The following is a 25,601-nucleotide window of genomic DNA, read 5'->3' as shown; positions in this document are numbered from 1 at the left end:
CATCAGGGAACCTCCGCCATGTTTGACTGTAGGGACCGTGTTCTTTTCTTTGTATGCCTCTTTTTTTCTCCTGTAAACTCTATGTTGATGCCTTTGCCCAAAAAGCTCTACTTTTGTCTCATCTGACCAGAGAACATTCTTCCAAAACATTTTAGGCTTTTTCAGGTAAGTTTTGTCAAACTCCGGCCTGGCTTTTTTATGTCTCGGGGTAAGAAGTGGGGTCTTCCTGGGTCTCCTACAATACAGTCCCTTTTCATTCAGATGCCGACGGATAGTACGGGTTGACACTGTTGTACCCTCGGACTGCAGGGCAGCTTGAACTTGTTTGAATGTTAGTCGAGGTTCTTTATCCAACATCCGCACAATCTTGCGTTGAAATCTTCTTGATGACACTGCACACGTTAGACACAGGAACATTCAGGTCTTTGGAGATGGACTTGTAGCCTTGAGATTGCTCATGCTTCCTCACAATTTGGTTTCTCAAGTCTTCAGACAGTTCTTTGGTCTTCTTTCTTTTCTCCATGCTCATGGAATTATATCCAATTTGGCTTTAGGACAATTCTTTTTGGGTTATTTCATTTAAGACAAATTAAATGAAGATAATAATACCAAAGAATTTGTGTTTGCAATCATTTTCAGGAAGAAACTGAGTATTATCTGACAGAATTGCAGGGGTGTCAATACTTTTGGCCACAACTGTAATTCCACACCTAACATAAAAAAGAGGGTGGACAAAAGTATTGGCACTGTTCAAAAAATCATGCGATGCTTCTCTAATTTGTGTAATTAACAGCACCTGTAACTTACCTGTGGCACCTAACAGGTGTTGGCAATAACTAAATCACACTTGCAGCCAGTTGACATGGATTAAAGTTGACTCAACCTCTGTCCTGTGTCCTTGTGTGTACCACATTGAGCATGGAGAAAAGAAAGAAGACCAAAGAACTGTCTGAGGACTTGAGAAACCAAATTGTGAGGAAGCATGAGCAATCTCAAGGCTACAAGTCCATCTCCAAAGACCAGAATGTTCCTGTGTCTACCGTGCGCAGTGTCATAAAGAAGTTTAAAGCCCATGGCACTGTGGCTAACCTCCCTAGATGTGGATGGAAAAGAAAAATTGACAAGAGATTTCAACGCAAGATTGTGCGAATGTTGTATAAAGAACCTCGACTAACATCCAAACAAGTTCAAGCTGCCCTGTGGTCCAAGGGTACAACAGTGTCAACCTGTACTATCCGTCGGCGTCTGAACGAAAAGGGACTGTATTGTAGGAGACCCAGGAAGACCCCACTTCTTACCCCAAGACATAAAAAAGCCAGGCTGGAGTTTGCCAAAACTTACCTAAAAAAGCCTAAAATGTTTTGGAAGAATGTTCTCTGGTCAGATGAGACAAAAGTAGAGCTTTTTGGGCAAAGGCATCAACATAGAGTTTACAGGAGAAAAAAAGAGGCATTCAAAGAAAAGAACACAGTCCCTACAGTCAAACATGGCGGAGGTTCCCTGATGTTTTGGGGTTGCTTTGCTGCCTCTGGCACTGGACTGCTTGACCGTGTGTATGGCATTATGAAGTCTGAAGACTACCAACAAATTTTGCAGCATAATGTAGGGCCCAGTGTGAGAAAGCTGGGTCTCCCTCAGAAGTCATGGGTCTTCCAGCAGGACAATGACCCAAAACACACTTCAAAAAGCACTAGAAAATGGTTTGAGAGAAAGCACTGGAGACTTCTAAGGTGGCCAGCAATGAGTCCAGACCTGAATCCCATAGAACACCTGTGGAGAGATCTAAAAATGGCAGTTTGGAGAAGGCAACCTTCAAATATCAGGGACCTGGAGCAGTTTGCCAAAGAAGAATGGTCTAAAATTCCAGCAGAGCATTGTAAGAAACTCATTGATGGTTACCGGAAGCGGTTGGTCACAGTTATTTTGGCTAAAGGTTGTGTAACCAAGTATTAGGCTGAGGGTGCCAATACTTTTGTCTGGCCCATTTTTGGAGTTTTATGTGAAATGATCAATGTTTTGCTTTTTGCTTCATTCTCTTTTGTGTTTTTTCATTTAAGACAAATTAAATGAAGATAATAATACCAAAGAATTTGTGTTTGCAATCTTTTTCAGGAAGAAACTGAGTATTATCTGACAGAATTGCAGGGGTGTCAATACTTTTGGCCACAACTGTAGGTATGTTTTTGAGTAAAATGTAAGTTGCTCTTTTATTCTATAAATTACTGACAACATGTCTCCGAATTTCCAAGCACTGAATTTTGTATTTATTTTCAGAAAATAAGAAATGGTCAAAATAACAAAAAAATGCAGTGCTTGCAGACCTCAAATAATGCTAAGAAAACAAGTTCATAATAATTTAGAAACCACAATACTAATGTGTTAACTCAGGAAGAGTTCAGAAATCAATATTTTGTGGAATAACCATGATTTTTAATCACAGCTATCATGCGTCTTGGCATGCTTTCCACCAGTCTTTCACACTGCTATTGGGTGACCTTATGCCACTCCTGGTACAAAACTTTAAGCAGTCCCTCTTTGTTTGATGGCTTGTGACTATCCATCTTCTTCTTGATTACATTCCAGAGGTTTTCAATGGGGTTCAGGTCTGGAGATTGGACTGGTCATGACAGGGATTTGATGTGGTGGTCCTTCATCCACACACTGACCTAGCTGTGTGGCATGGCGCATTGTCCTGATGGACAAACCAGTCCTCAGAGTTGGGGAACATTGCCTGAGCAGAAGGAATCAACTGTTTTTCCGGGATAACCTTGTATGCAGCTTGATTCATACATCCATCACAAAGATTAACCTGCCCAACTCCAGCCTTTCTGAAGCATCCCCAGATCATCACTGATCCTCCACCAAATATCACAGTAGGTGCAAGACACTGTGGCTTGTACGCCTCTCTAGGTCTCCGTCTAACCATCAGACGACCAGGAGTTGGACAAAGCTGAAAATTAGACTCATCAGAGAAGATTACCTTACTCCAGTACTCTATGGTCCAATCCTTATGGTCTTTGGCAAACTTCAGCCTGGCTCTCCTTTGCTTCTCATTGATGAAAGACTTTTTTCTAGCTTTACATGACTTGCGCCCTTCCTCTAGGATGCTGTTACGAACTGTTGTTGTTGTGCACTTCATCCCAGCTGCCATTTGCCATTCCTTTTGTAAGTCACTTGATGTCATCCTGCGGTTGCTGAGTGACATTTGACTAAGATGACGTCATCCTGGTCACTGGAGAGTCCTTTTCACCCTCTGCTGTAGCTTTGTTGTCACCAATGTCTGCTGCTTGACCTTGTTGTAATGGACTGCCGTCTTAGAAATTTTAAGGATGGAGGCAACATGACGCTGACTGTATCCCTCTGCTAGTAAAGCCAGAATTGAGCCCTTCTTTTTCTCACTCAAGACTAGGGATGGGCGAATCTACTCGTTAGGACTCGTTACTCTGCGAGTAGTAGGGGACTCGCAGGAGTCGGTACTCTGCGAGTTTCCAAGCGATTACTCGCACAGTAACGAGTCCAATGCAAATCAATGGCAATCCTAGTTTTTTCGGCTAAGTGCACACGTACCGGAACTCTCGCGGAAATTACCGCGAGAATTCCGGAATTCCATTCCGCGGGAAAATCGCATTTTAAATTCCCGCGATTTTCCCGCGGAAAAACTAGCATTTTGCAAGCGTAATTAGCTTGCAAAATGCTAGTGTTTTCCAAGCGATCTGTAGTATCGCTTGGAGAACTGATTGACAGGTTGGTCACACTCGTCAAACATAGTGTTTGACATGTGTGACCAACTTTTTACTACTGAGGCTGCCTATGCAGCATCAGTAGTTAAAGATAAAATGTAAAAAAAAATATTGTTATTCTCACCCTCCGACGTCCCGCGCAGCCTTCCCGCCTCTCCACGCATCCGTTCCCAGTAATCCTTTGCGAAAATGCCCGCGAGAACGGACGCCATCGGACTTCGCGATCCCGCGAGAACGGACGCCATCGCGGGCATTTTCGCAAAGGATTACTGGGAACGGATGCATGGAGAGGCGGGAAGGCTGCGCGGGACGTCGGAGGGTGAGAATAACAATATTTTTTATTTTTAAATTCTATTTTTTACAGGGATATGGTACCCAAAGCCCGGAGGACAGTCTCCTCCGGACCGTGGGTACCATCCGCAATTGTTCTGCTTACTTTCCGCATGGTGTGCACAGCCACATGCGGGAAGTAAGCGGAACAAAAAAAATGGCAGCACAGGAATCGCTGCAATACTCGCATCCCCATTCATTAACATTGGACTCGCTAGACTTGCAATGAATAGCGAGTTTCCGAGTCGGACTCGTTAGAGTCTAGCGATTCCGATTATTTCAGGATTCGCCCATCCCTACTCAAGACTTTTCTTTTCAACTCCTTTGGCATGCTTAAAAGTTATTTCATCACTCCTATTACTTATGGGTGATTACTAGCACTTGTTTTGCCATCCAGCTTGTCCTATTGCAAGAGGATTGTGAACACCACAGTAGGGTTTTCTATAGTTTCCATCGTTAAATAAGATTTGGTTCAGGTGATCACCTAATCAGAAGCACATTAAGTAGAATGAGGTGTACTCTGGTTGGAATTCAACTGACACAGGAATGGTGGAATGGAAAGGCTGTCAGACATGTAGAGAAGCTGATTTTTATAAAACTGTGCAGTGGTCTCTTAATTTTTGCCAGAGCTGTGTGTATATATATATATATATATATATATATATATATATATATATATATATATATATATATATATATATATATATATATATACACATACTGTACACTACCGTTCAAAAGTTTAGGGTCACTTAGAAATTTCCTTATTTTTGAAACAAAAGCACTGTTTTTTTCCAAGGATGCTAACATTAAATGATTCAGAAATACACTCTATACATTGTTAATGTGGTTAATGACTATTCTAGCTGCAAAAGTATGGTTTGTAATGCAATAACTTCATAGGTGTATAGAGGTCCATTTCCAACAACCATCACTCCAGTGTTCTTATGGTACTTTGTGTTTGCTGTGTAAGAAGGCTAATGGATGGTTAGAATACCCTTGAAAACCCTTGTGCAAGTATGTTAGCACAGCTGAAAACAGTTTGGCTGATTTGAGAAGCTATAAACCTGACCTTCCTTTGAGCTAGTTGAGAACATGGAGCATTACATTTGTTGGTCCCATCAAACTCTCAAAATGGCCAGAAAAAGAACTTTCATGTGAAACTCCACAGTCTATTCTTGTTCTTAGAAATGAAGGCTATTCCATGCGAGAAATTGCCAAGAAACTGAAGATTTCCTACAACGGTGTATACTACTCCCTTCAGAGGAGAGCACAAACAGGCTCTAACCAGAGGAGAAAGAGGAGTGGGAGGCCCCGCTGCACAACTGAGTAACAAGACAAGTACATTAGAGTCTGCAGTTTGAGAAATTGACGCCTCATAGGTCCTAAACTGGCAACCTCCTTAAATAATACACGCAAAATGCCATTGTCAATGTCTACAGTGAAGAGGCAACTCCAGGATGCTGGCCTTCAGGGCAGAGTGGCAAAGAAAAAGCCATATCTGAGACTGGCTAATAAAAGGAAAAGATTAATATGGCAAAAGAACACAGACATTGGACAGAGTAAGATTGGAAAAAAGTGTTATGGACAGATAAATCCAAGTTTGAGGTGTTTGGATCACACAGAAGACCATTTGTGAGACGCAGAACAACTGAAAAGATGCTGGAAGAGTGCCTGACGCCATCTGTCAAGCATGGTGGAGGTAATGTGATGGTCTGGGGTTACTTTCGTGCTGGTAAAGTGGGAGATTTGTACAAGGTAAAATGGATTTTGAATAAGGAAGGCTATCAATCCCATTGAACTGTTGTGGGAGTAGCAAAAAGTGCCCATCAAGTCAAACCAACTTGTGGGAGGGTCTTCTGGAAGCAAAATTATTATTTCAAATAAAAATCTTTTTTTCGAACCTTGTCAATGTCTGGACTAGATTTTAAATTCATTTGGCTACTCATTTGATTAATAAAAGTATGAGTTTTCATGAAAAACACAAAATTGTCTGGGTGACCCCAAACTTTTGAACGGTAGTGTATATGCACGTTATCAGGCCAAAATCACCAGGGTATGTGAACTTTTGATCAGGGTCATTTGGATGTTTTGGGCTGTCATTAGAATTTAAAAAGAGAAAACACAGTAGTATGACAATAAATGACTTCACCCAACCACTAACCATGAGTGGAGAAAAGGTTTTGGTGTTATCATTCATATTCTCTGAAAAATGGAAGCAAAATTTCTGCTGGGATATGTAAACTCTTAATAATATAATAAATTTTATTTCTATAGCGCCGACATATTCCGCAGCACTTTACATTTCAGAGGGGATTTGTACAGATAATAGACATTACAGCATTACAATAATCACATAGATTATAACAAATACCAAGAGGAATGAGGGTCCTGCTTACAGTCTATGAGGAAAGAGGTAGACACGAAAGGTGGGTGGTAACAATTGCCCTGATTGTTTGGACCAGCCATAATGTTAAGTGTGTAACAGTACAGACACATAGGGCTAATGGATGCATAGAGCATGTGGGAACATGATGCGGGGAACCTGGTTATGGTAAAACTTTTGACTGTGCCACCCAGGGATAGATTAGGTTAATGTGTTGAGGCGGTAGGCCAGTCTGAATAAATGCGCTTTCAGGGCACGCTTAAAATTGTGGAGATTGGGGAATAATCGTATTGACCTGGGAAGTGCATGCCAAAGAATTGGCGCAACACGGGTAAAGTCTTGGAGACGGGAGTGGGAGGTTCTGATTATTGAGGATGCTAACCTCAGGTCATAAGCAGAACGGAGGGCGCGGGTAGGGTGGTATACTGAAACAAGGGAGGAGATGTAGGGTGGTGCTGAGCCATGGAGGGCTTTGCGGGTGAGGGTAATAAGTTTATACTGAATTCTGGAGTGGATGGGTAGCCAGTGTAATGACTGGCACAAGGTAAAGGCATCGATGTAACGATTGGTGAGGAATATGATCCTGGCTGCAGCATTCAAGACAGATTGGAGAGGGGAGAGTTTGGTAAGAGGGAGACCGATTAGAAGAGAGTTACAATAGTCGAGATGAGAATGAATAAGAGAAACAGTAAGCGTTTTTGCAGAGTCAAAAGTAAGAAAAGGTCAAATTCTAGAAATGTTTTTGAGGTGCAGATGACAAGAGCGAGCCATTGATCGAATGTGGGGGGCAAAGGAAAATTCGGAGTCAAGTATGACCCCAAGACAGCGGGCATGTTGCTGGGGAGTAATAGTGGAACCACACATGGAAATGGCAATGTCGGGTATAGGTACATTAGTAGAGGGAGGAAACACAAGGAGTTCAGTCTTTGACAGATATAGTGAGGACATGATGTTAGACAAAGCGTTTAGACAATCGTCGGTGTTTTCTAGAAAGGCTGGTGTGATGTCAGGAGAAGAAGCGTATAATTGGGTGTCATCAGCATAGAGATGGTACTGGAAACCAAATCTACTGACTGTTTGACCAATAGGGGCAGTGTACAAGGAGAAGAGGAGGGGGCCTAGAACCGATCCTTGAGGAACCCCAACAGTAAGGAAAGGTGAGAGGAGGAGGAACCGGCAAAAGATACAGTAAAGGAGCGGTCAGAGAGGAGGACAACCAGGAGAGAACGGTGTCCTTGAGGCCAATGGAACGGAGCATAGTGAGGAGGAGCTGATGATCCACAGTGTCGAATGCTGCAGAGAGATCCAAGAGAATTACATGGAGTAATGACCATTTGATTTAGCTGTTAGTAGATCATTAGAGACTTTAGTGAGGGCAGTTTCTGTGTGTAAAGAGCGGAAACCGGATCAGAGAGGGTTGAGGAGAGAGTTATCAAAGAGAGAGTGGATAAAACGGGAGTGGACCAGGCGTTCCAGGAGTTTAGCGATGAAGGGAAGATTAGAGACTGGTCTATAGTTAGCGGCACAGTTTTGGTCGAGGGATGGTTTTTTAAGTAGTGGATGTATGATGGCAAGCTTAAATGAGGAGGGAAAGATACCAGAAGATAGAGAGAGGCTAAATACTTTAGTTAGGTGAGGGGTGACTTTTGAGCACAACTGTATCTACATATATGTATATATACACTAGCTGAAGAGCCCGGCGCTGCCCGGGCATAGTAACTAACTGTGGTTAGTTGTAACAAATTATAATTATCCTCCATCCCATAGTCCCGTGCCCATATACCCATCATACATATCCACGATCCCATAGGCCCGTGCCCATATACCCATCATACATATCCTCCTTCCCATAGTCGAGTGCCCATATACCCATCACACATCCTCCATCCCATAGTCCTATGCCCATATACCCATCATACATATTCTCCATCCCATAGTCCCATGCCCATATACCCATCATACATATTCGCCATCCCATAGTCCCGTGCCCATACACCCGTCATACATATCCTCCATTCCATAGTCCAGTGCCCGTATACCCATCACACATCCTCCATCCCATAGTCCTATGCCCATATACCCATCACACATCCTTCATCTCATAGTCCCATGCCCATATACCCATCATACATATCCTCCATCCCATAGTCCCGTGCCCATACACCCGTCATACATATCCTCCATTCCATAGTCCAGTGCCCGTATACCCATCACACATTCTCCATCCCATAGTCCAGTGCCCATATACCCATCACACATCCTCCATCCCATAGTCAACCATTATGACAAGCGGGGCTTGCAACCTATGATGACATCAGCGTCGCCATGGCAACCATTATGACATCATAATGAGGGGCGGGGCTTGATACACACACACTTTTTCCCCATTATGTAGATAGGGGCAAAATTGTTTGGTGAATTGGAACGCGCGGGGTTAAAATTTCGCCTCACAACATAGCTTAGGACACTCTCGGGGTCCAGACGTTGAACTGTGCCAAATTTTGTGGCTGTAGCTGCGACGGTGCGGATGCCAATCCCGGACATACACACACATACATACACACATTGAGCTTTATATATTAAATATATATATATATATATACATACATATATACATGTCTTGTTATACACATTGGTTATACACATTGTGGCTTTGGTACACATAGTGGATGGGAGATATGTGTCACAGAGATGGTTGTCCACTGATATAAACCTGTAGTAATGTTGTATTTGCCGTATTACACATAGTGCTAAGAGGGTTTAAAGGGAATCTGTCACCCCTGTTTTCGAATATGAGCTGCCGGCACCGACATCAGGTGCTTATCTACAACATTCTGTAATGCTGTAGATAAGCCCCGGATGTAACCTGAAAGATAAGAAAAACACGTTAGATTATACTCATCCGGGGGGCGGTCCGGTCTTGGTCCGATGGGTGTTGCGGTCCGGCGCCTCCCATCTTTATACTATGCCGTCCTCTTCTTTCCTTCTTGTCGTGGCTCCGGCGCAGGCGCACTGCTCTGCCCTATTAAGGGTGTAGGTACATGAGCCGACTGGGGGGTGGTCCTCTTACCGCCGCGAACAGACTGAGACGAGACTGAAGTGCGTCCAACAGGTCCCCTCTATTGGCCGTCCTCTTGACAACCCGCAGCAACATAAAGCAGCAGCTAGACACTCTCCGCACACAGGCCCGGGTACCTTCGCTTCCTCCTTACTTCCATATGACGGCCCTCGCGGCTCTTTCACTGCAGCTGCCCTAGGCCTACCACTACAGCGCTTCGCCTGCCCGAGTCCGTCCTTCTTGTGGTACCCCGAGGATCTCTCCGTCTGCGGCTTCTCTTGTCTCTCCGTCTGCGGCTTCTCCTGTCAGGGCCACCCCCTGACTGTCTACGTTGTCAGTCCTTCCAGTAGCTTCTTCTGTCTCTCCCTTCAGTCTTCTCTCCTGAGCTCCTCTCCCTGGACTGACTGCTTCTAGAACTCTCCAGCCTCCTTTTATCCCCCTCCTTGGGAATTCCCCCTAGAGTTCTTGTAACCCCGCCCCCCATGACTGTGCGGTTTCGTAGCCATAAGCTGATGTTAAGTCCATTTCTCACAACTCTCTCTACTCCCATCTTGTGGCCAAACTGTAGTACTACACCCATCTTTCCCTTCTCCAACTATCTCCCATCTATAAATGCAACAGTCCACCTAAAGCACACTACACCTTTACCTTCCCACTGCAGACAGGTCCGTATGTCAGTCCACTTCCCCTACAAGGGCAGAGCAGAATACTGCAGTGCGCAGGCGCCGGACCTCTCATGGCGCCTGCACACTGCAGGACTCTGATCTGCCCTCAGCAGGGCAGAGCAGTGTGCCTGAGCAGGAGCCACGACAAGAAGGAAAGAAGAGGACGGCATCGTATGAAGATGGGAGGCGCCGGACCGGACTGCGACACCCATCGGACTGGACGCCGGGGTGAGCATAATCTAATTCTTTCTTCTTATCTTTCAGGTTACATCGGGGGCTTATCTACAGCATTACAGAATGCTGTAGATAAACCCCTGATGTCGGTGCCGGCAGCTCATATTCGAAAAAAGGGGTGACAGATTCCCTTTAATCGGCCATGACAAGGCCGGATTTATTATGAGGCTGAAAAGTTGAGCAGGACAGTTCACCATATCTCCATCTCTGGGTGTAGTTCACATTGTAAAGTGGGGCCTGTGTGTTACACGCATGTTTTGTGTGTCACACACGTTCTCTGTGTGAAGGTGTACAGATCTCCAGGAGTGTGTGTCTTGGCCAAGAGTCTAAGAAGCTGGAATCTAACTCAAGCGGACAAATGCTTACTACTTTTGAATGAGGATTTTACTATATGTTTCACTTTGTGCCGGACAAAGGCTGTATTTAAGTTGTCCTGTGTTGCGGTTTATGTGGAGAAACCTCGTCCCGCACCCAAGTGAGTAGCTTTGTTACCACATGTTAGTTTAATTTGTATATATTGGTACAACACAAAAAAAAGTGAAAAAAAAGGCAAATTGGACATAATTTCACACAAAAGCCCAAAAATGGGCAGGACAAAATTGATGCCAACCTTTGCAAAATTGTGGGTAAACAACTTTGTTTCAAGCATGTGATACTCGTTCAAACTCACCTGTGACAAGTAACAGATGTGGGAAATATGAAAATCACACCTGAAACGAGATAAAAAGGGGAGAAGCTGACTCAATCTTTGCATTGTGTGTCTGTATGTGCCCCACTAAGCATGGAGAACACAAAGAGAAGAATAAAACTGTCTGAAGACTTGAGAACCAAAATTGTTGAAAAATATCAACAGTCTCAAGGTTACAAGTCCATCTCCAGAGATCTTCCTTTGTCCACAGAGCGTAGCATAATCAAGAAGTGTACAACCCATGGTAATGTAGCTAATCTCCCTGGATGTGAATAGCAGACAAAAATGCATGAAAGTTTGCAACACAAGATAGTCTGAATGGTGGATAACCAGCCCCAATCAAGTTTCAAAGAAATTCAAGCTGTCCTGTAGGATCAGGATGTATCAGTATCAGTGTGAACTGTCGACTTTTCAATGAAATGAGACACTGTGCCGGAAGACCCAGGAGGACCCCACTGCTAACACAGAGACAGAAAAAGCTAGACTAATGTTTGCCAAAATATACATGAGTAAACCTTAATCTTTTTGGGAAAGTGTTTTATGGACAGGTGAGACCAAGATGGAGTTTTTTGGTAAAGCACATAATTCTACTGTTTAAAGAAAAGAACACAGTACCTACAGTCAAACATCGTGAAGGTTCAAGGATGTTTTGAGGTTATTTTGACGCTTTTGCTCCTGGGTGCATTGACTGTGTGCAAGGCATCATGAAATCTGAAGATTACCAAAGGATTTTGGATCATAATGTAGTGCCCAGTGACAGAAAGCTGGGCTTGTGTCTTAGGTCATGGGTCTTCCAGCAGGACAATGACCCCAAACATACTTCAAGAAGAACCCTAAAATGGATGGAAACAAAGCACTGTAAAGTTGCCTTTTGATCTATGAGTTTTTGTGTTGTTCCAATACAATAATTGTCACAAGGCTGAAGTTGGTTTCTTATTAGAAAAGAAAAAATTGCCGAATAAGAAACCAACTTCAGCCCCGAATAAGAAACTGGACAAATAAGAAACCAACTTCAGCCTCGTATAATACTGGCTGAAAATCTGGAACAATTTCAAGGGTGCCAACACTTTCGGCCATGAGTGTGTGTGTGTGTGTGTGTGTGTGTGTGTGTGTATATATATATATAATGTGTGTGCATGTATATGTGTAGTGTGTGTGTGTATATATATATATATACTGTACTGTGTATATATATATACTGGACTGTATATATATATACAGTACAGACCAAAATTTTGGACACACCTTCTCATTCAAAGAGTTTTCTTTATTTTCATGACTATGAAAATTGTAGATTCACTCTGAAGGCATCAAAACTATGAATTAACTCATGTGGAATTATATAATTAACAAAAAAGTGTGAAACAACTGAAAATACTGTATGTCTTATATTCTAGGTTCTTCAAAGTAGCCACCTTTGGCTTTGATTACTGCTTTGCACTCTTGGCATTCTCCTGATGAGCTTCAAGAGGTAGTCACCAGAAATAGTTTTCACTTCACAGGTGTGCCCTGTCAGGTTTAATAAGTGGGATTTCTTGCCTTATAAATGGGGTTGAGACCATCAGTTGTATTGTGCAGAACTCTGGTGGATACACAGCTGATAGTCCTACTGAATAGACTGATAGCTGCTTTTTTCTTGCCGTAATACAAATTCTAAGAAAAACGAGTGGCCATCATTAGTTTAAGAAATGGAGGTCAGTCAGTGTGAAAAACTGGGAAAACTTTGAAAGTGATCCCAAGTGCAGTGGCAAAAACCATCAAGCGCTACAAAGAAACTGGCTCACATGAGGACCGCCCCAGGAAAGGAAGACCAAGAGTCACCTCTGCTGCGGAGGATAAGTTCATCCTAGTCACCAGCCTCAGAAATCGCAGGTTAACAGCAGCTCAGAATAGAGACCAGGTCAATGCCACACAGAGTTCTAGCAGCAGACACATCTCTACAACTGTTAAGAGGAGACTTTGTGCAGCAGGCCTTCATGGTAAAATAGCTGCTAGGAAACCACTGCTAAGGACAGGCAACAAGCAGAAGAGACTTGTTTGGGCTAAAGAACACAAGGAATGGACATTAGACCAGTGGAAATCTGTGCTTTGGTCTGATGAGTCCAAAATTGAGATCTTTGGTTCCAACCACCGTGTCTTTGTGCGACACAGAAAAGGTGAACAGATGGACTCTACATGCCTGGTTCCCACTGTGAAGCATGGAGGAGGAGGTGTGATGGTGTGGGGGTGCTTTGCTAGTGACACTGCTGGGGATTTATTCAAAATTGAAGGCATACTGAACCAGCATGGCTACCACAGCATCTTGTAGCGGCGTGCTATTCCATCCGGTTTGTGTTTACTTGGACCATCATTTAGTTTTCAACAGGACAATGACCCCAAACACACCTCCAGGCAGTGTAAGGGCTATTTGACCAAGAAGGAGAGTGATGGGTTGCTACGGCAGATGACCTGGCCTCCACAGTCACCAGACCTGAACCCAATCGAGATGGTTTGGGGTGAGCTGGGCCGCAGAGTGAAGGCAAAAGGGCCAACAAGTGCTAAGCATCTCTGGGAACTCCTTCAAGACTGTTGGAAGACCATTTCCGGTGACTGCCTCTTGAAGTTCATCAAGAGAATGCCAAGAGTGTGCAAAGCAGTAATCAAAGCAAAAGGTGGCTACTTTGAAGAACCTAGAATATAAGACATATTTTCAGTTGTTTCACACTTTTTTGTTAATTATATAATTCCACATGTGTTACTTCATAGTTTTGATGACTTCAGAATGAATCTACAATTTTCATAGTCCTGAAAATAAAGAAAACTCTTTGAATGAGGTGTGTCCAAACTTTTGGTCTGTTCTGTGTGTATATATATTTCATATATTATGCTCTTCCACGGGTGCTCAGACCTGGACAGACAGATAATGTACACTTATATATTTATAGCTATATTACAACTATTTGTGTGGTTGGCTCTACAAGTATATAAGTACGTAGGGGCAGAACATAGATTCCTACAGCCCGTGCATTGATAAGTGCATCCATACATCCCCTCAGTAATGCAGTAGCGGGAGCCGGGGTGGGGGATGGCGGCCAGAACAGAAGACCCCTGTGTATGTGGATGCAGTGTGGGCAGGAGGCTGGTGCTGACCGTCCCTTCACACAAGAAACTACTGTTCTCATGAAAACCAAACTCCCAGCCGCCTTTCACGGGAAGCGGCCCGTCTCTGTGGTAAATCGCTTCACTGTGTGGCTGAGGGGAGGCTGCCGGCACCCAGGTGGTTAAACCTCCAGCACGGCTGCTGCCGGCGGGGTTCTCCCCACGATATCCTGGTACCTGAAGGGGTTAACCGTGCCTTCGGTGAGCAAGGTGTTAAGGAGCGCCCATCCCCCGCCCCCTCAGTCTCCTCCATGTTCTGTTGCCGGTACAATTGGCCGGCTAGGGGCTCATCTCCTATTTCAGCCCCTCCCGGCCGCCATGTCTCCTCCTCCCGTGTCTCCCCCACCTTTGTGCTGTGTCCTTCCCTCCTGCCTGCTCTGCGCTGTAGGACAAGACCCGGGACTCCTTGTGCCCAGGTAGCCTCCCTTGCAGGTGGCAGTGCCGGACTCCTGTGTTGGGGCCTTCTCACTGTCTGTCTCGCCTTGTGCCAGGCTGTGTGAGGACACCTATGTTTCCCGGGGAAGCTCCATTGGCATGTGAGTGACTGGCACCGAGGACGCAATGCCAGTAAGTGACTCGTTCTTGTCGTGTTTGTGCCCAGCTCGCCCTCCGTGTCCTTCCCGTGTGGCACGGGTGTATGGGTGACCTCATTAGGGTGTAAGGTGCGGGGCGAGCGACGTCACCCAGGGCTTGTTTAGGGTTTTGTTTTTCCTTTGCTTTATTAATCACCATCTTCTTATTTTGTATTTTTCTCCTTTATTATTATTATTTATTACTTTTTATTTTGCCGTTTTCTCTCCATTGATGTAATAATCTCCATCGCGATGGTCGTAATAGTCCGGCTCCCTAAGGCCTGTTTCACACTTGCTTTTTTTTGCAGCGCGTTTTTCCCGCAAAAAAACGCATTGAAAAAACGCATACAAAAGCATACAACTGCTGCGTTTTTTTCAAGCATTTTTATGAGCATGCATGAAAAAAACACAGCGTTTTTATGCGTTTGTATGCATTTTTAGTGCGTTTTTACCGCGTTTGCGTTTTTTTCCAACATTAGGTGGCCCCTCACACTAACCCAAACCATGACTTTACTGACCCTAACCCTGACCCTAACCCTAACCCTGACCCTAACCCTTAACCAAACCATACTTAACCCTAAACCCTAACTAACCCTAACCCTGACCCTAACCCTTAACCAAACCATACTTAACCCTAACCCCAACCCTAACCCTGACCCTTAACCAAACCATACTTAACCCTGACCCTAACCCCAACCCTAACCCTGACCCTAACCCTAAACCCCCTTAACTAACCCTAACTCTTACCCAAACCCCTAAATTCCATGGTTAACAAAAAAAAACGCATGTGCAAAAAAAACGCATACATGAGCATGCCAGTGCGCATGTATGCGCATCCATAGGCTATAATGGCCATTTTTAGCGCAAAACGTGCGCATATGTGCGCATGCGCTTTTTTGCAGGGCCAAAAAATGCAACATGCTGCGTCTGGAAAATGCAAACGCACACCCCAAAAAAACGCAGCGCATGAAAATCGCATACATGCGCTTACCAGCGCGCAGGTATGCGCACCCATGTTAAATATAGGGGAAAAAACGCATGCGCACATATGCGTTTTTTTCCAGCGCTAAAAAACGCAAATGTGAAACCAGCCTAAGATTACATGTGACTTGCCCCAATTATCCCCTCGCGTCTGTGCCCGATGTTATTGATTTGAGGCTCCGGTCTCCTCCGCGTATTTTATCTTACCCCATAGTTTTATGGACCCCCCCTTCTTCTCTCCTTGTCCAGTCATTTATCCCTTCTATTGTTACCTCAGTTGTATGATCACGTTACATTTGGGGCAAAAGATTATACAGTGGCATGTAAAAGTTTGGGCACCCCTGGTCAAAATTATTGTTATTGTGAGCAATTAAGCAAGCTGAAGATGAAATGATCTCGAAAAGGGTTAAAGATGACAAATTCCTTTATATTTTAGGCGAAAAAAGGAAAACTATTCTTTCATCTCCTGCATTTAAAAACCACAGCAAAAAAGAAAATGGACCAGTGCAAAAGTTTGGGCACCCTGCACGGTGAGCAGGGCTGTGGTCCATTTCTGTGGAGTCAATATAAAATGGACCGGCTCCGACTCCAAAAATATACAATAAATTGGGTACAGTCATACAATGCAGGATGTGCTGTAAATGTTTTCATAAGAATTTGGGGAAGTTATGAAATGTCCTATAAATGTCTGTCCTGTTCCTGATCTGAGGATCTGGGCTTTTAGTGGAGATGAATCTGTGCTGCACTTTATGGACATGCTCAGTAGTGACCAGTGCTGGAGAGTCGGAGCCAGTGGTTTAGCTTACCAACTCCACAACCCTGATGGTTAGGATCTAGTTTCACCCCCTTTTGAAAGTATCACAGATTGTAAACACTTTTTGTAGCCAGACAAGAGTCTTTCAATTCTTGTTTGACGGATTTTCATCCATTCTTCCTTGGAAAGTTCTTCCAGTTCTGTGAGATTCCTGGGTCGTCTTAAGGCCCGTCACACACAGCGATCTCACTAGCGAGATCGCTGATTTTGTGACGCCACAGTGATCTCGCCAGCGGGCCATTTTTCGATCGCTGGTCTCCCACTGGCCAGCACGCATCGCAGCGAGAGATCAGCGACGCTGGACGCTGGTTTCTAATGTAAACATCGGGTATCCAAGAGCCGCGGCTCCTGGATCCCTGATGTTTACATTAGAAACCAGCGTCGCTGGTCCTGATCTCTGGAGGGGCTGTCTTGTGACAGCTCACCAGCGATCAGCCTAACAATGTCCCAGTGATCCCATCATGTCGGATCGCTAGGACATCGTTATGTGTAACGGGGCCTTTACACGCACTGCAATTTTGAGGTCTAGCCACAGATTTTCAATGATGTTCAGATTAGGGTGACTGTAAGGGCCATTGTAAAATCTTCAACTTGTGCCTTTTGTGATAGCCTATTATGGATTTTGACATGGGTTTAGGATCACTATCCATTTATTTTTTTCCTGAAATTCTATGCTCTTTCTTCTCCACACATGTTTAATCATTGTATCCAAAAAGTTCTATTTTATCCTCATTGGTCCTCAGGACTTGATTCCAAAATGCATCAGGCTTGTTTAGATGTTCTTTTGCATACTTCTATGAACTTTATGGTGAGCATGCAGGAGGGGTTTTCTTCTGATGACTCTTCCATGAAGGCCATATTTGTGCAGGTGTCTGGGAACAGTAGAACAATGTACCACAATCCCAGAGCATACTAAATCTTTCTGAAGGTCTTTTGCTGTCAAGCAGGGGTTTTGACTTGCCTCTCTAGCAATCCTACAAGCAGCTTGGTCTTCCATACCTTATCTTGACCACCATTGTTCCTGTTAACTAATATTTCTTAATTACTAGTGATGAGCGAACATGCTCAGATAAGGTGTTATCAGAGCATGCTCGTATGTTAACCAAGTGTCTTCGACGTCCTTGAACAATATGTTTGAGTCCCCACGGGTGCACATCTCCCGGCTGTTCCACAGCTGCAATATATGCAGGGACTTTTTTGGTAATCACTATTAATTACATTTCAAACTGAGGAAAGGTAAACTTTAAAACGCTTTACTATCTTCTTATAGCCTTCCCCTGCTTTGTGAACCCATGGTTGCTGGTTTTTGGCACAAGGCTAGAGGAGGCTGGGTTTTGTGAACAAGCCATAACCCCTAACAGGCTAATTAAGGTCTTAAACCTTGGTCAAAGTTATCTGAACACATAAATCTCCTTTTAGTACTTTTTAAAATGAGAAAATTATATAATATTTTTCGGCCAAAATACCAAGGAAATGTGTCATGTTTAACTTTTGGCCTTTTAGAAATCCTTTAATCTTCAAATTTCTTAACTGTTCACAATAACAGTAATTTTGACCAGGGTGTTCAAACTTTTATGTGCCACTGTATGCTAGAAAAGTCGAATGACACACACATTTAATGTGCCCATAAACTTATACAGATATAAGCTTAAGGTATCTCCAGCACCCCCATTGAGAATGAATGGAGCGATGGTGCACATGCTCAACCTCACTCCATTCAGACATGATTCTTCTTCAGATCCCTGTTCTCAGGATTAGTGGGGGTCACATAGGTCAGACCCCATCAATCAAGAAGTTATCCCTTAAGCTGGAGTCACACATAGCGACTTACCAGCGATCCCGACAACAATATCAACGTGTCAGGATCGCTGGTAAGTCGCTATGTGATCGCTGGTGAGCTGTCACACAGACATCTTCACCAGCGATCAGCACAGCGACGCCAAGCGCGCGGCATCGCTGTGTTCGTTAGTTACCAGCGCGCTGATGCAGGGAGCTGGTAACTAACGTACACCGGGTATCTAAGGGACGCGCGTCCCTTGGATACCCGATGTGTACGTTAGTTACCAGCTGATCGCTGGTCTCCCGCCTGTCATACGCAGTGATGCGTGCTGGCCAGCGGGAGATCAGCGACGAAAGAAATGTCCAGAGGTTTCTTGCAGCGATCAGCGATACCATCAGGGGGGCCGCTCGCTGATCGCTGTGACTCAGCAGCGATCTCGCTAGCGAGATCGCTATGTGTGACGGGGCCTTTAGCCTGTGGATAGAGGCAGGGCTGTGGAGTCGGTAAGCCAAACCTGCAACTCCAACTCCGACTCCACGACTCCCACATATATATTGCTTATATTTAAGTGAAAAATTTTTTGTAGTACAATGTGAACATCAGACATTTAATCATTTCTATGATCCAATAATCAAGATATTTAGATAGAACATAATATCAATTTATTGGAATACAACTTTAGAACACAAAACTGTAATAAATTGTAAACATGTAATACACTGTATACATGTACATGTATACCGTACAGACCAAAGTTTGGACACACCTCATTCAGAGTTTTCTTTATTTTCATGACTATGAAAATTGTAGCTTCATTCTGAAGGCATCAAAACAATGAATTAACACATGTGGAATTATATAATTAAAGTGTGAAACAACTGAAAATATGTCTTATATTCTAGATTCTTCAAAGTAGCCACCTTTTGCTTTGATTACTGCTTTGCACACTCTTGGCATTCTCTTGATGAGAAGAGGTAGTCACCAGAAATGGTCTTCCAACAGTCTTGAAGGAGTTCCCAGAGATGCTTAGCACTTGTTGGCCCTTTTGCCTTCACTCTGCGGCCCAGCTCACCCCAAACCATCTCGATTGGGTTCAGGTCTGGTGACTGTGGAGGCCAGGTCATCTGGCGTAGCACCCCATCACTCTCCTTCTTGGTCAAATAGCCCTTACACTGCCTGGAGGTGTGTTTGAGGCCATTGTCCTGTTGAAAACTAAATGATGGTCCAACTAAACACAAACCGGATGGAATAGCATGCCGCTGCAAGATGCTGTGGTAGCCATGCTGGTTCAGTATGCCTTCAATTTTGAATAAATCCCTAACAGTGTCACCAGCAAAGCACCCCCACACCATCACACCTCCTCCTCCATGCTTCACGGTGGGAACCAGGCATGTAGAGTCCATCCGTTCACCTTTTCTGCGTCGCACAAAGACATGGTGGTTGGAACCAAAGATCTCAAATTTGGACTCGTAAGACCAAAGCACAGATTTCCACTGGTCTAATGTCCATTTCTTGTGTTCTCTAGCCCAAACAAGTCTCTTCTGCTTGTGGCCTGTCCTTAGCAGTGGTTTCCTAGCAGCTATTTTACCATGAAGGCCTGCTGCACAAAGTCTCCTCTTAACAGTTGTTGTAGAGATGTGTCTGCTGCTAGAACTCTGTGTGGCATTGACCTGGTCTCTATTCTGAGCTGCTGTTAACCTGCGATTTCTGAGGCTGGTGACTAGGATGAACTTATCCTCCGCAGCAGAGGTGACTCTTGGTCTTCCTTTCCTGGGGCGGTCCTCATGTGAGCCAGTTTCTTTGTAGCGCTTGATGGTTTTTGCCAATGCACTTGGGGACACTTTCAAAGTTTTCCCAATTTTTCGGACTGACTGACCTCCATTTCTTAAAGTAATGATGGCCACTCGTTTTTCTTTACTTAGAATTTGTATTATGGCAAGAAAAAAGCAGCTAACAGTCTATTCAGTAGGACTATCACCTGTGTATCCACCAGACTTCTGCACAACACAACTGATGGTCCCAACCTCATTTATAAGGCAAGAAATCCCACTTATTAAACCTGACAGGGCACACCTGTGAAGTGATAACCATTTCTGGTGACTACCTCTTGAAGCTCATCAAGAGAATGCCATGAGTGCAAAGCAGAAATCAAAGCAAAAGGTGGCTACTTTGAAGAACCTAGAATATAAGACATATTTTCAGTTGTTTCACACTTTTTTGTTAATTATATAATTCCACATGTGTTAATTCATAATTTTGATGCCTTCAGAGTGAATCTACAATTTTCATAGTCCTGAAAATAAAGAAAACGCTTTGATTGAGAAGGTGTGTCCAAACTTTTGGTCTGTAGTGTGTGTGTGTGTGTGTATATATATATATATATATATATATATATATATATATACACACTATGACTTATCCCGGCTAAGATAAAGCCTAGATCCTCAGGCTACATTCACACTATGGGCGTAGCCAGGATCAAACCTAGGGGGGGCAGAATTTCATACTGTTCCGCAGAATTTCATACTGCACACCTCAGCTGCTGCAGAACCTCATACTTCACACCCCTACACTTGAAAATAAAGCCTGCACCTTAAGAAGATGTGGTGATGAATGCAGTCTATTTATTCTAACTATCAGTTGATGTTACTGAAGACGAGCAATGCGTGTCCTGGGCGTCCTTTTGGGCAGCTATGAGGTGTACCTGGCTGGTGCTAAAAAAAAAAAAAGGAGTGTTAGTCTGTGTGCTATCCGGCTTTCATTCTTTTTGGTACAGATATGATATAGATAGACAGATATGGATAAATGGATATATAGATAGAGCAGATTTCTAATCTGCTTTTGCTATTGAAAACATTATCTATGAGCTCAAAAACCTTTCAGGTGATGCGGTTTTTTAAAAAGCAGATCTGCTTTTGCAACTGAAAAACGTATTCTCGAAAAACGCTGTGTGTGAATGTAGCCTTAGATCAGGAATAGAACAGTCATTTATAGGACATTTCATAACTTTCCCAAATTCCTATGAAAAAATATTCTGCATTGAACTTCTGTACCCAATTTATTATATATTTTAGGAGTCGGTCCATTTTATACCGACTCCACCAAAATGAGCACCGACTTCGACTCCGACTCCACAGCCCTGGATAGAGGATAACTTCAAATTTTGGTACAAACCTTTTAAAGAGGACCTATCACCAACTCAAAAGTTGTGCTTATTTTATTCCTGCTACTTCTCTGACTATTCTGTCCTTTGCTTTTTACAAAAAGCAAATGCTTTTACAAATGCACCATACAGCTCCGGAGATATGGTTCTTTTTATTTAGTGCTAATTATTAAGGCAATTACCATTGAGGAGTGGCTCACATATATTTTCTGAGGACGTGTCTTTAGGCTGATTTCTTCTATTACTCTGTGAGCCACACCACCTTGGTAAAGACCATTAGCACTAAATAAAAAGGCCCATATCTCTGGAAGCGTTTGGCGAATATATGCATCCCCTGTAAAAAATAATTTAATTGAGGAATAAGTTTGGGGCCTGGGTCTGTTGGCACTTGGTGAAGAGCTGCCCCATGAAAGCACGGAAAGACTGGATTGGTGCGAAGAACTCCACTACAGAACTATAGGTTCCCAGCTATCTCACCTCTTTAATGATATTGTTCTTATATGAGCCAAAAGGACTGCGTAGGCTCCAGGGCTTGGGTGTGACTGCAACCTATTCCATTGTCCATGTGGCAAACCGCAGGGCCAAACCGCAGGTATTTTACCTGCGGTTCTGCAGATAAAAATCCGCAGACCAATCCGCAGTGTGTGTACATAGCCTTAAATCCGCACCAAATCTGCGTGGAAAAATCTGCAGCATGTGCACAGCGTTTTTTGTTTTACATAGCCTTAAATGGTACTGTACATAACTTGCAGTTCTGCGGGGCCAAATCTGCTGCAGAACTGCACAGAATCTGCACTGTGTGCACATAGCCTAACAGTTTTGGCTCTCCATTTCAGTGATGGAAGAGTCATGAATTTTATCATGGGAGATCAGGCTCGTAACAATAGCGAGTGCAGGGGTTGCAGTCGCACCCAAGCCCTGGAGCCTACGCAGTCATTTTGGCTCATATAAGAACAATATCATTAAAAAAGGGGAGATAGCTGGGAACCTATAGTTCTGTAGTGGAGTTCAGCTCATAGCTGAAAAAGGAGGTGACCGGTTCCCTTTAAGTTTAAGGAGCAATTTGTTGGCAATAGGCAATAGTTGTGCCAACAAGGGGAGGGTGGGTGATTTAGATGCTAAGATAAACACTAAAATGCATCATTACTATCATCTCAGGCTGCTTACACACATCTGTACTACAGACACAATTTAGCTTTTATATTACAGATTCAATACTTCGATCACCATGGATTAGTTCAGAAGAAATGCAGGAGGCAGGGGCATAACTGTAGATGCATGGGTTGTAGTCGCACCTGGGCCTTTTTACCAGGGAAGGGTTGCAAAAAGTTCCTTTGACCCATATGAGTAATCCAGTACTATCAACAACCTATGACAGTTGAGTGCCCTGTTGGACATTTTGCATTGGTGCCCAAAAAACTTCAAGTTACGCCACTGATAAGAGGTACAAGTCTGGTTCTGTCTAACTGTGGGTGTTCCAAATGTGCATTCTTCAAGGATCCTAAGGTTAGTTTCACACTAGCGTTTATGCGACGCACGGCGCCGCTAAGCCCCGCTCCCTGCCCTCCCCATCCGGTCATCGCCGCCTACTATCGCACATGGACGCTTGTGATCTGCGCACTCTATCTTTAGCATAGGGTGCGCAGATCGTGCGCTGGCCGTGCACTAGTAGGATTTTGGCGTGCGCTGCGCACTTTTGAAGGTGCGCTGTGCGCGCCGAAATGCAACATGCTGCGTTCGGCGCGCACCTTCAAAAGTGCGCAGCACACACCAAAATCCTACTAGCGCACGGCCAGCGCAGATCTGCGCACCCTATGCTTAAGATAGGGTGCGCAGATCGCAAGCGTTCATGTGCGATAGTAGGCGGCGATGACCGAATGGGGCGGGCAGGGAGCCGGCAGGGGGCGGGGCTTAGCAGCGTCGTGCGCTGCGTCGAATAAACGCTAGTGTGAAGCTAGCCTTAGAGGACAAATTCTGAGGACATGGCAAGAACAATTTTATTAATTGGTATAGGAATTACTGTAGCTACAGCTCTAATAGACATGCAATGCTGACATTACTCATTGTCTAATGTACAAAAATAATTCCTCTTGTGTAAATTAATGCTTTAAAGAAGTTGTCCATTACTTGCAAAACTTCTTCCTATACCCATCACTTGGCCCTGATAACATAATAAAACTTATACTCGCGTTCCATACTGGCGCTGTCCCCGCGGTGTTGGCACTCACTCTCCCCCGGGGCTCTTGTGCGGTGTTGTGACGCCAGCGCCCAATCAGTGCTGGCGTCACTGTCCCCGCCTTCGGACAAATCGAACGAAAAGAGGAAGTCATGGATCAGCTGCAGCCCGGACTTCCTCCTCATGTTCGATTTGTCCAAAGTCGGGGACAGTGACGCCAGTGCTTATTAGGCGCCAGGCTTCACATGTCACAACACCGAATCACAGCACTAAGGAGAGCAAGTGCTGACATTGCAAGAACGGCGGCGGCACGGGAGGCGAGTATAAGCTTTATTATGTTATCGGGGCTAAACATTTTGATCAATAAGGGGTTATCCTAGAAGTGGACAATCCCTTTAAGGCTATGTTCCCCCCCCCCCCCAATGTGCTTTTGATGAGTTTTTGATGTTGGAGATTTTCTGCACCCATTAAGTAAAATTGGTTACTTGCATTTTTTGGAAAATACACGGCATCAGAAACTCGCCAAAAACTCAACCTAACATAAGGTTTTATTTGTGTTATTGCAGACTAAATGGATGATGAAGTGTCAAGTAAGCTTTATCTATCTCCCCAGTTGTGGTGCTAGCCAAATGTATCAAAAACAAATGAAAATCTGGTAATAATTAGGTTTTACAGAGTAAGTGTGAATGTTTACTGCAGTCATAAGCAATAATGGCACCTTGTAAAGAAGACCCTCTCCTTAATATTTTTTTTTTCTTCGTATTCGGCCTGGTTCTTCTTTTTCTTCAGAAATGATGTGCACATGACCCAATTCTGCTGAGATTTTCTACATTTCAGTGAACATTCTTGCACTTGTCCCTCAGCATTTGGCAGCAGACTCGCATTCTCCGCTTGTCATGTTGCCGAAGGCCAGTTTTAATTAAAGAATGCTAAAATAAAATCTAGAAGTAAAGTTTTCCGAAACCCCCATTTTTTTGAGGGACAGACTGATTCCCTTAAAGTGTGCGGTGATTCATCTTGTTGAATTCTTGTTGTTATGAGAGATCAGCTGCCTAATCCTCTCTCCCCATTGAGAACACATGGACACTCGGCCCAGCGTACATGTGGGGGTGGAAGTGGTTGTGAAGAATAGCTCTTCACGATGCACGGGAGACTTTACTGAGATTAGCGGCCGTACATGTAACTCTGTTGTTGTTTAGCAGCATTTCTGTCTGTATGACATCACATGGCTTCTGCCTTGTTGCACAACCAGGTAATCACAATGTCCTTTGTCTAGGTTTACTTACAAATCCACTATCACTAGTCCCGTAAAAACCCAACCCTGATAGGAGAAATGATTGTGATGGTATTGATGTAGGTTAGGCAAGTCAATGCATTACGTATATGTCCCGTAGATCGCCCATTAATCCCCTTCCCCCACTTTAGGAAGAAATGTACACTATTACCTTTTGGCATAATCTGGGTGAATAGGGGCTTTTGGGCACGGCGGCTATATGTCAGATTTTTCAGGGATCTATACCTCCATTCGCACTGAGAATGGAGATGTGAACAGGTCCATACATGTTTGTTTTCAGTTTCCGTGTACAGGCTGTAGTAATTACTGTAACCCAGCTTTCATAAATGCTGTGATGATGCATGGCCTGCTACATTACTTACCTCCAGCAGCATTCACTGACACTGGATGAGAACCCCTATAGGAGCAGTAATGGCCACCAGTGCTCCTATTCTTTCCAGAAACTGATAAAATCCTGAAAGTTTGAACAGCATTGTAGGTATCATGTCAGAAGACAATTGAAGGACTTATATTTATAGGCAACCTTCTGATGTTTGAAGGAAATGCTTTATTTTCCTGACTTCAGCAGTTCTGCCTGTTGGC

General features: G+C 43.9%; 1 protein-coding gene across 5 annotated transcripts in view; it reads left to right on the top strand.

Moving 5' to 3' along the window:
- The window catches only part of EFS (embryonal Fyn-associated substrate), a 104,823-nt gene that overhangs the window by 62,744 nt on the left and 16,478 nt on the right, over positions 1-25,601 (top strand). For 2 of the 5 annotated variants that reach the window (XM_073575395.1, XM_073575393.1), the window contains exon 1: positions 14,543-14,806. The exons of 1 other annotated variant lie outside the window; for it this stretch is intronic. In XM_073575395.1, the coding sequence (XP_073431496.1) occupies positions 14,801-14,806 (6 nt within the window). In that variant the 5' untranslated portion in view covers positions 14,543-14,800. Of the gene's footprint in view, positions 1-14,475; positions 14,807-25,601 lie in introns of those variants that run through there. 2 more of the 5 variants (XM_073575391.1, XM_073575394.1) reach the window with 2 other exon arrangements.

The sequence above is a fragment of the Dendrobates tinctorius genome, unplaced genomic scaffold (assembly GCF_039654945.1).
Source record: "Dendrobates tinctorius isolate UK_male_01 unplaced genomic scaffold, ASM3965494v1 ptg000044l, whole genome shotgun sequence".
NCBI lineage: Eukaryota > Metazoa > Chordata > Amphibia > Anura > Dendrobatidae > Dendrobates > Dendrobates tinctorius.
This window is presented reverse-complemented; position numbering and strand designations above follow the sequence as displayed.